The sequence below is a fragment of the Nomia melanderi genome, chromosome 3 (assembly GCF_051020985.1).
Source record: "Nomia melanderi isolate GNS246 chromosome 3, iyNomMela1, whole genome shotgun sequence".
NCBI lineage: Eukaryota > Metazoa > Arthropoda > Insecta > Hymenoptera > Halictidae > Nomia > Nomia melanderi.
The window spans coordinates 5,128,861-5,141,933 of record NC_135001.1 but is presented as its reverse complement, the minus strand read 5'-3'; the positions used below and the strand labels follow the sequence as shown (position 1 = coordinate 5,141,933).

The 13,073-nt window shown below is 29.1% G+C and overlaps 3 protein-coding genes across 10 annotated transcripts; 2 read left to right on the top strand and 1 right to left on the bottom strand.

Annotated features, from left to right (window-relative positions):
* Positions 1 to 20: 20 nt before the first annotated feature.
* On the bottom strand, positions 21 to 4,543 carry dx (deltex E3 ubiquitin ligase). 5 transcript variants are annotated; one of them, XM_031990120.2, is made up of 7 exons: positions 4,400 to 4,543; positions 3,596 to 3,901; positions 2,539 to 2,830; positions 1,775 to 2,044; positions 1,417 to 1,705; positions 1,025 to 1,337; positions 21 to 841 (listed from the first exon to the last, which is right to left on the bottom strand). In XM_031990120.2, the coding sequence occupies exons 2-7, from the start codon at positions 3,763 to 3,765 to the stop codon at positions 520 to 522; spliced, it is 1,656 nt and encodes a 551-aa protein (XP_031845980.1). In that variant the 5' UTR covers positions 3,766 to 3,901; positions 4,400 to 4,543; the 3' UTR covers positions 21 to 519. The 5 variants fall into 5 exon arrangements, with proteins under 5 accessions (XP_031845980.1, XP_031845990.1, XP_076222165.1 ...); XM_031990130.2 differs by lacking the exon at positions 4,400 to 4,543 and adding an exon at positions 3,973 to 4,059; XM_076366050.1 differs by lacking the exon at positions 4,400 to 4,543 and adding an exon at positions 3,935 to 4,054 and having other exon boundaries at positions 3,596 to 3,856.
* A 261-nt stretch (positions 4,544 to 4,804) lies between these two features.
* On the top strand, positions 4,805 to 9,331 carry Usp30 (ubiquitin specific protease 30). Its single transcript, XM_031990178.2, has 6 exons — positions 4,805 to 4,955; positions 5,076 to 5,234; positions 5,888 to 6,051; positions 6,129 to 6,539; positions 6,612 to 6,947; positions 7,024 to 9,331. Exons 1-6 carry the CDS (start codon positions 4,856 to 4,858, stop codon positions 7,270 to 7,272), a joined length of 1,419 nt encoding a protein of 472 aa, XP_031846038.1. The 5' UTR covers positions 4,805 to 4,855; the 3' UTR covers positions 7,273 to 9,331.
* A 291-nt stretch (positions 9,332 to 9,622) lies between these two features.
* Gle1 (Gle1 RNA export mediator) lies at positions 9,623 to 12,709 on the top strand. 4 transcript variants are annotated; one of them, XM_031990088.2, is made up of 9 exons: positions 9,623 to 9,641; positions 9,943 to 10,028; positions 10,100 to 10,399; positions 10,496 to 10,900; positions 10,987 to 11,077; positions 11,150 to 11,452; positions 11,525 to 11,829; positions 11,914 to 12,292; positions 12,366 to 12,709. In XM_031990088.2, exons 2-9 carry the CDS (start codon positions 9,996 to 9,998, stop codon positions 12,626 to 12,628), a joined length of 2,079 nt encoding a protein of 692 aa, XP_031845948.1. In that variant the 5' UTR covers positions 9,623 to 9,641; positions 9,943 to 9,995; the 3' UTR covers positions 12,629 to 12,709. The 4 variants fall into 4 exon arrangements, with proteins under 4 accessions (XP_031845948.1, XP_031845928.1, XP_031845938.1 ...); XM_031990068.2 differs by having other exon boundaries at positions 9,629 to 9,711; XM_031990078.2 differs by lacking the exon at positions 9,623 to 9,641 and adding an exon at positions 9,650 to 9,678.
* Positions 12,710 to 13,073: the final 364 nt, after the last annotated feature.

The window sequence follows — 13,073 nt, the reverse complement described above, 5'->3', positions numbered from 1 at the left end:
AAAATATAATAAAAAATATATTCAAGATAAATTTTTTATATTTTTAACAATACACTCAAATTTAATCAATAACATTAAATATTTCATAATATTTGAAAAATGTAACATGGATTTTTTGGAAAAACAATTCACTTGGTCGATTAAAATATTCTTTTCATGTAGAAACTAATGTCCCATATATGATACTACTTTATTGCTTAGATCGCGTTTTAAAGCAAATTGTTCAAATAAATTATTAAAATTTTTAATTTTAGGTATTACTAATTTGAAAATACCTTCATTTTTTTATGTTGTTCATTAGAAAAGAGGGACATTATTCCCAAAATATATCTTTCAAACGTCTATGATTTAATTAGTAATATAAAATTTTAATTATATCAAAGATAATTATTTCTTTACTTTATTATTATTATTAATTATTAAAAAAACTGTGGCAGTAATCTATGTACATGTAATATTGATACCACTAAATAAACAAAGTGTTGTTTAATGTAACTCTTGATATAGTGTAGCCGTTGGTTATCCATCTGTTACTCCTTGTGCTGCTAATTCAGCTAAAGTCCTCTCAAGGTAACTTGTGTCAGGATAACCATGGCCAGATGTCGATGGTCCTAATTCAGTCTTGTGGTGAATTTCATTCCATGTTACTACATCTTCTCGTCCAGTAGTGACTGATCGTCCAATTGTGAATATCAATTTCCGTTCAAAAGCTATTTGCAGTAGTCTTAAAACTCTTCGACCTAGATTATTGTCTGGAAGATAACATACTCGTGGAAAACCTACAGCGTAGTAAGCCTGTCCAGGATTGGGATGCTCTCTTCCTTGAATTCCTGAAGGAATGCTGAAATTGTTTTTTTTTTTCTATAAAATGCAGATTGTTGAAAAAAAGGATTTAACAGTTTAGGAATTTAAAGGTTTCATATAGAAGAATAAAATGTTTAATTAGTATAGGTCTAAAATCAATTTTTTCAGATGTCAAATATATTTTTATATTTAAGAACGTTCAGTATCGTATCGTACTTACTCGTAAGTTATTTGTATTGTGTTTATATTTGGGAATCCAGGTAAAGCACGTGGTATTCTCGTCCAATTCATAGTACCAGGGGGTTGGTTTCCCCTTTTCTCTCCATAAATTAATCTGCATACAGGACATTGTATATACATAGGTGGTTGCTGGCAGTTGAGCATTGCATTTAAACATGCTAAATGTAATCTGTGTTTGCAACGAGTCAACTCTACAGTTAGCGGTTCGGGAATGCCAAGACATACTGGACAAGAATCAGAATCATTGCTCTCTACAACTTTCACATATTGAGAAATAACATCTGATTCTGCATCTATATTTCACATAAAATAAAATTGTATGTAAGATACAAATCATATCAAGGTTAAATGTAAAGATAAAAAGTGAATTACCTAGAATAGAATCTTTAAATGCATCATCACTTCCTACACTACTATCTAACAGATCTACTGGGTTTTCATGACTCAAATATGTGGAGACTGTGTCAACACTAGGTCTTCGCCCACTTTTCGTACTGCTAGAATCCACATCAAGTACATTGTCCCATGTTTTCCTTTTTTGACCAGATTCAATGGTTGTAACCGAAGTACTATTTTCAATGCTATGTCTGTTACTAAATATGTTGAAATTGCTTAGTATAACACGTGCTATGTTCGATGGACCAGTCTCACCATTTTTGCCCTATTCGAAATGCATATTAGTACAAAAAGCTATGTATATATATTTGATAAAAGAAAGCTAATTGTGTACCTTTTTATTGCTCTTTTTCGAATTTCCTGTAGATGATTTCTTATGTGTTACTTTTGGTGTAGTACTTTTTATAGTTACACACATGGATTTCTTGCCTGAAATAACCTGTAGCTCTTCTAGGGCAACTTTTACTAAGGGGTAAGGTGCTTGCTGAATACGTCTTATTGGCCTCACATATCCAGTACAACAACGTACTTGAGTTAAATTGCAAAAGTTTATAATATAAGGGAAGCCCAAGTAAGTTTTAGAGATGTCAATAGTCTTGTCGCCCTAAAATAAAAGAATATAAGAATATGAATTTATAATGAAAACTGTTCTATATTTGTAACTCTAGAACAGGTATGTCAACAATTTTCGACGAGCAAGTGCGAAAAGCCATAACACACAAGCCACATTTGTAAGGGCAATAGTCTCATGGCAGAGTAATTTATGAATGGAAAGATTACAGACCTTTTACAGTTACCAACAAGAATTACAAAGACATATATGATATAATGGACAATATAATGTATAATAAAGCGTGTAATTTCTAATTCTAGAAACAGCCTATTCATAAAGGTAGTACATTAAGTTAACAGAAATATGTAGTTCCGTTTAAAAAAATTGCATTGACCTTGAAATCTCTTTAAATGACAATGTAAAAAGAAATCAAAACAGCTTGCTAAATGCCCACCATCATGCAGAATAATTCTTATCTGAAACAGTTTTTCATGTCTTCAATAATTACGCAAGTATTCAACTGTATACAAATAAAATGGACATACTGTATATACTTGACTCTGCTCGTGAGCTACAAAAATGCTCTTATTCGTATGTGGGCTCCAATGAGACGTGCCTGCTCTAGAAGCTAGTTTTATATTCACCCTTGCCCATGCTTCTTCTACGAGACATTGCACTTCCATATCATATGTATGCCAATCATCTGAATCACCAGCCCACTCCCATTTAGCTCCTTTCCCAGCTGGTGAACTTGGAAGATAAAACTTTCGTCTGACATTATGTGTCTCATTTCCATCTTCACTACATTGCATTTTTGTTTTCAAATTTATGTAATACCTATTGTAAACATAACTTACGTTACTTATATTCTTAAACTACAAATAAACTAAAACATCAATATTTTTAATATCTCATTGATGAACAATGTTATGTTACATGACATTGAAAATAGCAATGCATTTACAATAATGCAGAAATCAAAACTGATTTTCATTTACTTACTAAATTTTATTTAGAATTATAAATTCACTTAGAATTTTTCAAATAATATATAATATTATTTATTGCACAGTTTTACATTTGACTTAAAATTGAACACACTCATTTATTGACCATTATTTATCTTACATTATGTATACAAATGAAAAATAAAGACATTTCACAAGGATATATACATATATGTACTTTTAATTCTATGTACAGAAATAAAATATATACATTACCTATAAACATATTAAGAATGGAGGACTATTTAAAACGCATCATTATTGGGTATACAATGACTTTTTACAGACAATACATCATAAAAATATTAAAATATTAATATTTTTTGAATTTTTGATTTATTTTCCTTTAACATAATGTAACAAAACTGTATCATTTATTCATGTAAACTTCAGAGTATGAAAACCATATAACATTAATATAAATATATTCCTATAATTTACTGTTGTGTTATCGTTTTTTGTGTAAATCGGACATGATTCTAGATTGTTTTTTTAAATGGATTTTCCATGCCTGCACGTTCTCATAACATTTTCATAGAAAGATAGGTGGAATATTATATCTATATATCAATCAAAATAATATTTATCGCCAAACCTATCCAAATTTGGGTCTGCATCATTGAGGAAGACCCGTGTGAGTTTTTTGCAATGTGCTCTTTCTAGGTGTTGAGATACTGCGGGACTGTAAGGCCTCCAACGTCCGTGACGATTTTCCCACTCCCACACAACCACAGCATGACCGTGTTCCTGTCCTTGGGCGTTCATTTTCTCGCTTATTGTAGGAATTTCACACGCACGCGCAACACACACTTGCGAAGCGGGAACGTGGGAACATTTTCGAGTCCCCCACGGTCACCTTAATTTTTCGTCTTACACGTATCACTGCGTTCACAGAAATATTCTAGAAACGAACTTTAATGACCAGTCATCCTACCTTTATGTAATGAAGAATATAAAATTTAAAGATCATACAGCAATAAACTCAAGAAAGATCGAAAGAAAAACATGTCAATGGCAACGTCACTACAATCGTGTTGTTTGCAAGAACGAATTGATGTGAAGTAAACCCGATACTAAAAACTTCGAGTAATCGAAATGTCGATAATCGAATTTCAAAGAATCATATTTGAAATAATATGACACCGCGATTAATTTAAAGTAAACAATTAACGCAAAGGCAAAGCATAATATTTGATTAATGGTAATGCAAATAATAATTATTATTTTTATAAATAACATTATGTTTTTTATGGAAACTATAGCGTATAGTTAATAACATTATTTTCAATAGGAATTTCAAGAAATGTATAATGGAATTATATTATTTTATTGTAATACATTTAATTTATGTTATTTATTTCTAATATTTCTCAAGCTATCGATGAAATTCTGTACTCACAATGGAATTTTTCGTTACGAATGTCGGTATAACCTATATGAGAATCTACGCACTAGTACATGTATTTACGACACTGAACGAGTGTTCGGACGCAAGAATTCGCACGTACGAATACATCTCGTTTCTCCTTGTGTAATTAAAGTACTTTTTAACCAGAAAATTGTTTGCTTCGTTATTGAATCATTGGAACTTGAAAATTTACATTCCAAATAAGAGATGCTTTAATTTTACTACGTTCTTTACTGAACTAACCAGGCATGACTGAATCGTATATTAGAATTCTGTTTTTAAGTTATTAATTTACAACGGAACATGAAAAACTAATCCTGTATGTTACGAAATTATTAGTTATTAGCGACGAATTATGCGTGCATTCGAAACAACTAGATTTGCCAGCCGAATCAACATGTAGGTTAGTTTGTACAAGAAAAACACTCCTACGAATATTCAAGAAACATGGATGTGGAAAAAATTGCTGTATTTGCTAGCCTAGGATTCGCAATAGCCGTTGCTGCATTTGTTTTATGGGGACCTTCTCCCAAACCTAGAAAAAAAGGTATATCATTGATAGTCTGCAATTTACACAATTTATAAAATAATCTTTTGTTCAAAGTGTAAAGTATTTTGTGTATTTGCTAATGAAAAATGTTTTATAATATTATAAATATTTTTCCAGGAAAAGTCATTGGAATCAACAATCTGGGATATACTTGTTTTTTAAATTCTCTTTTACAAGCTTTGGCTGCATGTCCAATTTTTATTGAGTGGCTAAAACAACAGTCTGAAAAAAATGGCAAAGTTAATTTTATTTCAACTTTGCTTTCCGTCTTTAAAAGTATGTAATTATCAGTAATAAATTACTTATCATTTGATTAGTATCTTAAATCGTTCAAAAATTATGTGCTACGAATGCTTTATATTTAAGGATGCAATATGCTTACAACAGATATTTAAGTATCACATGCATTTTAATGTTTGTATATAAAAATCATATAATTATTTAACATAATATGAATTGTTTATTTTTAATCAATCAATAAACCTAAATTTTTAGGTTTATCGATTTATTAAAGGAATATATAAGAACTAATTCTATAAATTGTTATTTCATTTTAATTGGCAATAAAGAATATCAAGTATTTTTAAAAAGAGTATCTTATATATTATATATACAAGTAAAGAATGTACATAATGAAATTTGTGTGTGGCAGTTAATTGATGGCTTTTATTAGTATATTGAACTATAATATGTTCCATTCTTGACAAAGGTGGTGAAATCTTAAAATAAAAAGTAGAACCAAAACATGTTAAACATTTGTTAGTTGTGTTTAACTGTTATTGGAAAAAATATATTGGAGTTAGTACTTTCTTAGTTTTGGTGTACATTAGTAATAAAACAATCTATTAGCTGAATTATAAAATATGTAAGGTAGAAGTCATTAAAGTTTATGAACAGGAGGTATATTTACATCTGCTGTTTCTTGTTAGAAATTAATGGATACGCAGAAGACTTGTATGGTGATGTAACACCAATTGAAATAATTTCATCTCTTGGTAATTTATGGAGTTTTGCACCAGGTTATCAAGATGCTCATGAATTGTTTCATATTGTACTTAATGCATTACAAGCAGAAATTCAACCTGTGAACAGGGTATGTTTGAACACAAGTTATTAAAATGAAATCATAGATATTATGAACAAATAAGAAGCATTGATAACTCATTTCAGAAAGGTTGCTTGTCTGATGCTTTGCCTGAAAGTCCAACAATGTTGGCAGATGCAGAAAAATTGGGAGATCCTTTAACGTTTAGAAGCGTATCTTGTAATGATATTGCATCAGCTAACAAAAAGTCAAATATGCCAAATGGATTTGATAGGAATTGTAACAATCATGTTATGTCCTCTACATCGTCAATATCAAGTATATCTTTGGCTTATAGTAAGCCTGGTCAGATCCTTGCCAGATCTTCGGAGCTACTTTCAAAGAACATTGGAAATGAAGAAAATAAAGAATCATTTAGAACGTGGAGCTCTTTATGTGCCATGCCTGTTCCTAATTTTCCACCAATGTCTATAGAAGTACATCCATTTTCAGGATTATTAACTAGTCAATTACAGTGCAGTAACTGCAAGTGGAAGGTTAGTTCTATAGTTTACTAATCACATAAACGCAAACAATTACAGAAAATAAATAAGATAATCTTTTAACAGTCTCCTGTCCGTTATGACAAACTTGAAACAGTTTCCCTACCCTTACCACCGTTGGGCCCACACATTAGAACACACCATACACTGGAGGAATTATTGACGCGTTTTGTAACTAGTGAAATTGTACAAGACGTTTTGTGTGATGGGTGTGGAATGCGTTGTTTAGCTGCTAAAACTTTAACTCTTGGTAAACTTCCTAAATGCTTATGCTTACATATATCGAGAACTACATGGAGTCCTACAGGAACACCAATTAAAAGGGATGATCCAGTAAAGTTTCCTCAGATACTGACGTTGGACCCTTATACTTTCACAGAAACAAAAAAACGAAATGCTCGGGTATATTTCATTTTAACTAGTATGTTTATATAAAGAAACTCAGAATAGAAATGATGTGCATAATAAATATTTGCAGGGTGATCCTGAGGCAACAATGTTGCTTGCTACTCGAACAACACTACTGGATAAATACAAGTATCAGCTACGCGCGGTTGTAGAACATCGTGGACCCGTTGATTCGGGGCATTTCGTTTGCTACAGACATGGAAATAAACCGAATCAGTGGCTGTATACTTCTGACAATGTAGTTGAAAACATATCTTTCATTGAAGTTCTGTGTGCTACACCATATCTTCTGTTTTACGAACGTATTAACAGCACATAAGGGTAGCTAGTAATGAATTTTAATGATTGCAAGATACAAATTTGTTTTACATGGAAAATTATTCAAACACTGATTGTTTTGCTCCTTCATAGGGTTGTAGATTTATCGTGCACCTTAGAATTACGATGTTAATTTATATTTATGCAAATAGTATAACATGGAAATATTGTTGTTGTGCAAAATCTAATAATGAGCATTATATTTTTGAACAGTTGCACTTATATTTGTAAAGGATTTTTACTCTGTAAGTACATAATTACTATTCGATTGTCACATCAAATATGGAAGTATTCCAATAAAAATTTGTTTCATTTTCTTTCTTGTTTCTTCGAGTAATACAGTTAATATTAATACAAATTTTCGCATTTAATTAAAATTGATTGTATCTTGTATTTTTTGGATGGATCAAAAAAAGTTACATAAATGTGTATGTATTAAATATGTTTGGGAAAAATTACTTTACTATTATGTATGGGTAGAAATTTGTTTTTTGTTATTTTTTAAATGAATATCACTCAAATATATGCAACTGTTGAGAAATATCTTCAATAACTTTGTATAAAATTCTATAGAACACAAACACTTTACATAAAATTGACTTTTGTCTTAATTATTTGTTTTTATGTGATTCAGAATGATAATTAACATTATCAGTAAATATGGTTTGCATAAATTTATGGAAAAGAATTCATGTGCGAGTAATTTTTTATGTGAAATGAATAATGGGCAAATATGTTCTTCAGGGATGATGATTAATGGATATCGGTATAGAGTAATATAATAATAATGGAATTGAAGAGACTGCTTGAATATTAACATAATTTCTATAAATTTCCATTACTACACCAGTAAAATTGCATTGAATTACTTATTCTTTAACATATATCACATTCTTGAAGAAACGCTGTACATCTCCCGTAATGAATTGACTCAAAAGCGGAGTGTAACCAGATTAGATAACAAAACAAACGACTAAAAATCTAATCTAATTAATAAGGTGCTTATTCAATTACTAATCATGTATCATGCTACTGTACCGCTCCACTGTGGTTCAAATTATTTCGGGGTAGTTACAGAAATTTTATTTATTTCTTTTATATTAAGTAGTACCGAATACAATGACATTAGTCAAGTACCTGTAGTCATAATTAAGTTTGCAGAACAGTTGCCATCATAAATTACTTCATTATGTTTCATATTTTAAAAATACCATACACTTACAATGTACTTATAAAAATTTTATTCAAATATTATAAGTACGCATTTAATATATAAATATCCAATTTCATCAAAGAATACGGATTTTCAAAATTTGTGAAGATTATATTTACTTTATCGTTTCAATGTAATAATCATTGACAATATAGAATATTGCACATTTCAATCGAATTAATCATAATTGAAAGAATTTCATGATCTGTTGTAGTAAAAGATATTGAAACTGTGCCAAACAAGTCCATCATTTTGTATGGTATAAATTATTGTATATGTAGAGCTTGAAATTAAGATTAGAATATAATTTTAAGTTTATATTGACATAATGAAACATAACAAACTATCTATACATTTCAAATCGAATATAAAATTATTATTAAAAATTTTAATTGAAGACTTCAACATTAAACTGATTTGATAAACGCATAATACATTTAATAACAAAAATGTTTATCAATTAAAAATTGTACTTCAACAATGTTTCCTCTTTTTTTATACTCTCTTGAGAAATATTACACATGACTTTTTTTACCTGTATTATTCATTAATATTGATACCTTTATTATAGCATTACGTTATACATGTATTTTTATTTTCATAAAACAAATATGCAATTGTATTCTTATAAAAATACAATTGTATTATAGGATTGAAATAACTGTGGGGTAGTAAGACTAATTTTATTTCCTGATTTAATCAATTTTGTAAGACATTTTAGATTAAGGTAATAATAGAGTAAAATAAAATATACTGTATATAATATGAAGTACATGATTACAATTGTTTCAAATAGTACATTGTACTTAATTTTTTATTTATGTAACATTATTTAGAATGCTAAAAAATAAATTTCTGTAAATAAATTTCATCTCTTTTACTTCTTCTTTTATTTGTTATAGTAGTTTAAAGTGTTGTATAGTATAAAAATATATTCATTTAAATATGTATTTATTTTAATTCTTAGTAAAAAAAAATGATTATACTTTAGTTACAGAAGAATATTATAAACAATGAATTTCCTTCTACATAAAGATTGTGATTTTTTTAAAATTTCGGACATACAGACTGAAGATTAAGTTCGTGGTATTAATATTTTAGAATAGTTGACAGAAAATTATGTTATATACAACGTCTGTATAAATTTTAAATTTGAGGTACAACATTGATATAGTACATGCAAATACTTACAAGGTATATTGCAGTTAGTTTTGGTATGATTGAAGGGTGAGTGGTGTATTTGTTGAAACGTTTCCAAACGATCGAAGGAATGTTCATACTTTTAAATAAAATAGAGTTCTTACAAACTCTATTGTAATGACAACGTCCAGAATAATTCGTTAAGCCATGTTTGAATATATTTAGAGTGAATGTGATCAAGTACAAATTTATAGGTTATAATAATACTGTAAACTTAAAGAAATTTATAGGTTATAATAATACTGTATATATCCGTAGATATTTTTTAAATTTATTACGTCATATTATATTTTTCCAAAGTGGATGCAAACATGCCGCACTTTGTTAGTGACAAAGACGATATTGTAAGTATAATTCTAATACTTGAATTTATATTTATTTTTTCTTATAATATTATATCTTTTTTCATTGATAGATGCAGAATATAAATGATATCACTGCTGATTTCTCTTGTCTCAAAATGTCAGTTTTAAAGAAAGCTTCTCTTATATCAAGCAATGTAGATAGAATTACAATAGGTCCTGATTCTATAGTTAAGGAAAATGATGATCTGAAATCAGAGAATATAGAAAATGAACAAAATTCTTGTAATATTAAAGCCCCACAAAAATCTTCTCACTTAAAAAATAACAAAATATCTATGCAAAGTGGTATTACATTTTCTGTAAAGAAAATTCTCTTGGAGAGTGAATATCAAAGGAAGGAAGAAGTTCGGGTAACATAGAATTTTTTTTAATATAATATAAAAGTGTAGTTGTTGAAATTAATATGTATAAAACAGATTTGATAAAATATGATTTTTTACATATAGAAAGAAATTGAACGTCATTGGCAACATATGAATGAAAATGGAAAAGCTATTAAAGAACATATGGAAATTTCACGGTCGCATATGGCAAAAGAACGCGAGCGTAGAACTAAAGAGAATTATGCGTATATATTAGAAGAAGAAAAGATTGCAGAACAAGAAGAAATACGGAAAAGACATGAGCGGCAAAGAGAGGTTGAAGAGTATAGAAAACGATTAAAAGAGAAGGAGGAGCTAACTAAATTAATAGTGAATTTGAGAAATGTATTTAAAATGAAGTATAGCGATATTATACTTGCATCTGAGAACTGTGATGATAAAAATTCTGTCGCTGTTCTGTTTTCTTCTTGCAATATAAAATTGGAGGAATTAGATCACCAAGTAGAATTTATGAATGAAAAAATTAAGGTAAGAAATAGTTGAAAAAAAATTATGAAAACAACAGTAAAACAGTGTAGTTCAAGAAAACATTAACTTGTGTTATGTATGTGTAGGCTGGAGATGTGACATCAGTTGATTTAAATTTTATGGAAAAAGCTGTGCAACAAATTGATGAAATACTGTGCATATTTAAATTAGAAATAGGTAAAATCTTGTTTATATTTCCATTAAGTGTAAATTTTTAAAAATTTTACGTTTCATTTGATACAATTTTAGAAAGGATAAACGCTGCATACAGGGCAAATTTAGCTAATAAGGAAATTGAAAAGCAAACCCCATTAGAACCTGAAGTTTTACAAATACAGGAACCTGATAATACTCATACTAGTAGTGAAGTAATTGGTGTGCAAGAAGTTAGTACTAATAATGTTCAGAATAGTGAAAACAGATACGAAGAAGAAGAACAACAAATTATACAAACTCCAGAAAATATGACTTCCTCAAACATTCCAGTGATAATCATACCAACTGTTCATACACAAGAAACTGTTTCAACGAATGAAAAGGATGATAGTAAATGTAGGTTTAGCAACTGTAATACTTACATGTATTATTGAATATAAGTACTAAATATAATTTCTTTATTTCTAGGTGAATTGTATGAATATGTTGACAAAGAATCATTAGAAATATATATGAATAGTAAACAATTTTTGGAGAATTATGTAAAAAGTTATGATGAATTTTTGCAATCTACAAGCACAAAGAAATTCCGTTTTGAATGTCAAAAGGCAATAAATATACCTGTAAATGCAATCTCTGGAATTAATAAACAACACTTAACCGATAAATATGAAAGGTTACATAATCTTCTCATAGGGCAATCTTCTCCAAACGTGAATCAATATCCTCAGGGTGCAGCGTTTTGTAAAAATATATTAGCTAAAAAAATAGTGGTATGTACTTTTATACAAATTTGTCATTGTTATTAAAGTTTTTGAGTAATTCTATTCAACATTTAACATATATTCTTTTTACAGAACCAAGGTGAAACACTTGTTTCAAGTAAATCAAAAATGGCATTTCCAATTGCTGCAATAATTGTAGCCCTTTGGAACGATCATTCTGATTTCGGTTTCTTACTTTTGTCGCACTTTCATAATGCTTGTCCATTTATTGTTCCCGTGTTTTTACCGAAAATGGTAGATCAATCGAACACAGATTATTACAAATCGATGGGTTATAAATATTCTGAAGATGGTACAGTTGAAAAACACGATAAATATTTGAAAAGAATGTCTGGTTTAATGAGATTGTATGCTTCTATAACTATCACACCACAAAGAAAGGGAATCCAGAAAAATAATCCACATGGACTTCAGTATGCGTGGCGATGGTTGGCTGCGGTTTTAAATATTGGTATGTAATAGATAAAAAAGAATATTGTAAACAAATTTATTTTCATATTTTCTAATGTGTAATTTTATTCTAGAACCACGAACAGAAATAGCAGATCTTTGTGCCACCCTATTACTAGACATGCTTGAAGTTGCTGGAAATGCATTGTGGACTGCTTATCCACATCAATTTCATAAACTTTTAATTTTACTTTCGGAAGAATATTATTCGCGTATGCAGAATGTAGGGTGTATTGGTGGTGGTCCATTGGTACGACTTCAAGAATTTTTGAAGAATACTTTAGCAAAAGGGTTTATTCCACCGCCTGATGGTCTACTTCCTCCAAATTTTTGGTGATTTAATATTGAATGTTGCTAATGTCTATTTGATAATATTTTGCTTGCCACAGGAATTACAATAAGAGTTTGTAAAATGCTACAGAGTCACCTTCTTTAAATTGTATCATTAATACGACTAAATTATTTATTCATACTTGTAATGCCTAGTTACATGTCTAACAAATAAGAATAAAATTTAGGTTTAAGGCGATTTTTACTAAATTCATAAAAAAAAAGACTTAAAAATTTTCTTATATTGACAATGTTGAGCTTAAAGCAACGAACATAAACTTTAAAGAATAATGAACAAGTTCATAAATATAATTCAGAGACGTTATTATTTGAAACTGTAATCTCTAACTTATAAGTAAATGTTGTTTTCGTAAAATTAGAAAACTTAATTATGTTTCACTTCAACGATAAAGTTTATTGCCATCTAATATAAAATTATGTAAGTGAGACTG

Bases quoted from the DNA above. Each gene is read 5' to 3' on its own strand.
- dx (XM_031990120.2), bottom strand. From the start codon at position 3,765: ATGAACGCCCAAGGACAGGAACACGGTCATGCTGTGGTTGTGTGGGAG. The intron at 2,045-2,538 runs GTATGTCCATTT...CTTTTATTTTAG, and splicing joins AGCAGAGTCAAGTATATACA to GGCGACAAGACTATTGACAT. The intron at 1,338-1,416 runs GTAATTCACTTT...TGTGAAATATAG, and splicing joins ATTTAAAGATTCTATTCTAG to ATGCAGAATCAGATGTTATT.
- Usp30 (XM_031990178.2), top strand. From the start codon at position 4,856: ATGGATGTGGAAAAAATTGCTGTATTTGCTAGCCTAGGATTCGCAATA. The intron at 4,956-5,075 runs GTATATCATTGA...ATATTTTTCCAG, and splicing joins TCCCAAACCTAGAAAAAAAG to GAAAAGTCATTGGAATCAAC. The intron at 6,540-6,611 runs GTTAGTTCTATA...ATCTTTTAACAG, and splicing joins GCAGTAACTGCAAGTGGAAG to TCTCCTGTCCGTTATGACAA.
- Gle1 (XM_031990088.2), top strand. From the start codon at position 9,996: ATGCCGCACTTTGTTAGTGACAAAGACGATATT. The intron at 10,901-10,986 runs GTAAGAAATAGT...ATGTATGTGTAG, and splicing joins TTATGAATGAAAAAATTAAG to GCTGGAGATGTGACATCAGT. The intron at 11,453-11,524 runs GTAGGTTTAGCA...CTTTATTTCTAG, and splicing joins TGAAAAGGATGATAGTAAAT to GTGAATTGTATGAATATGTT.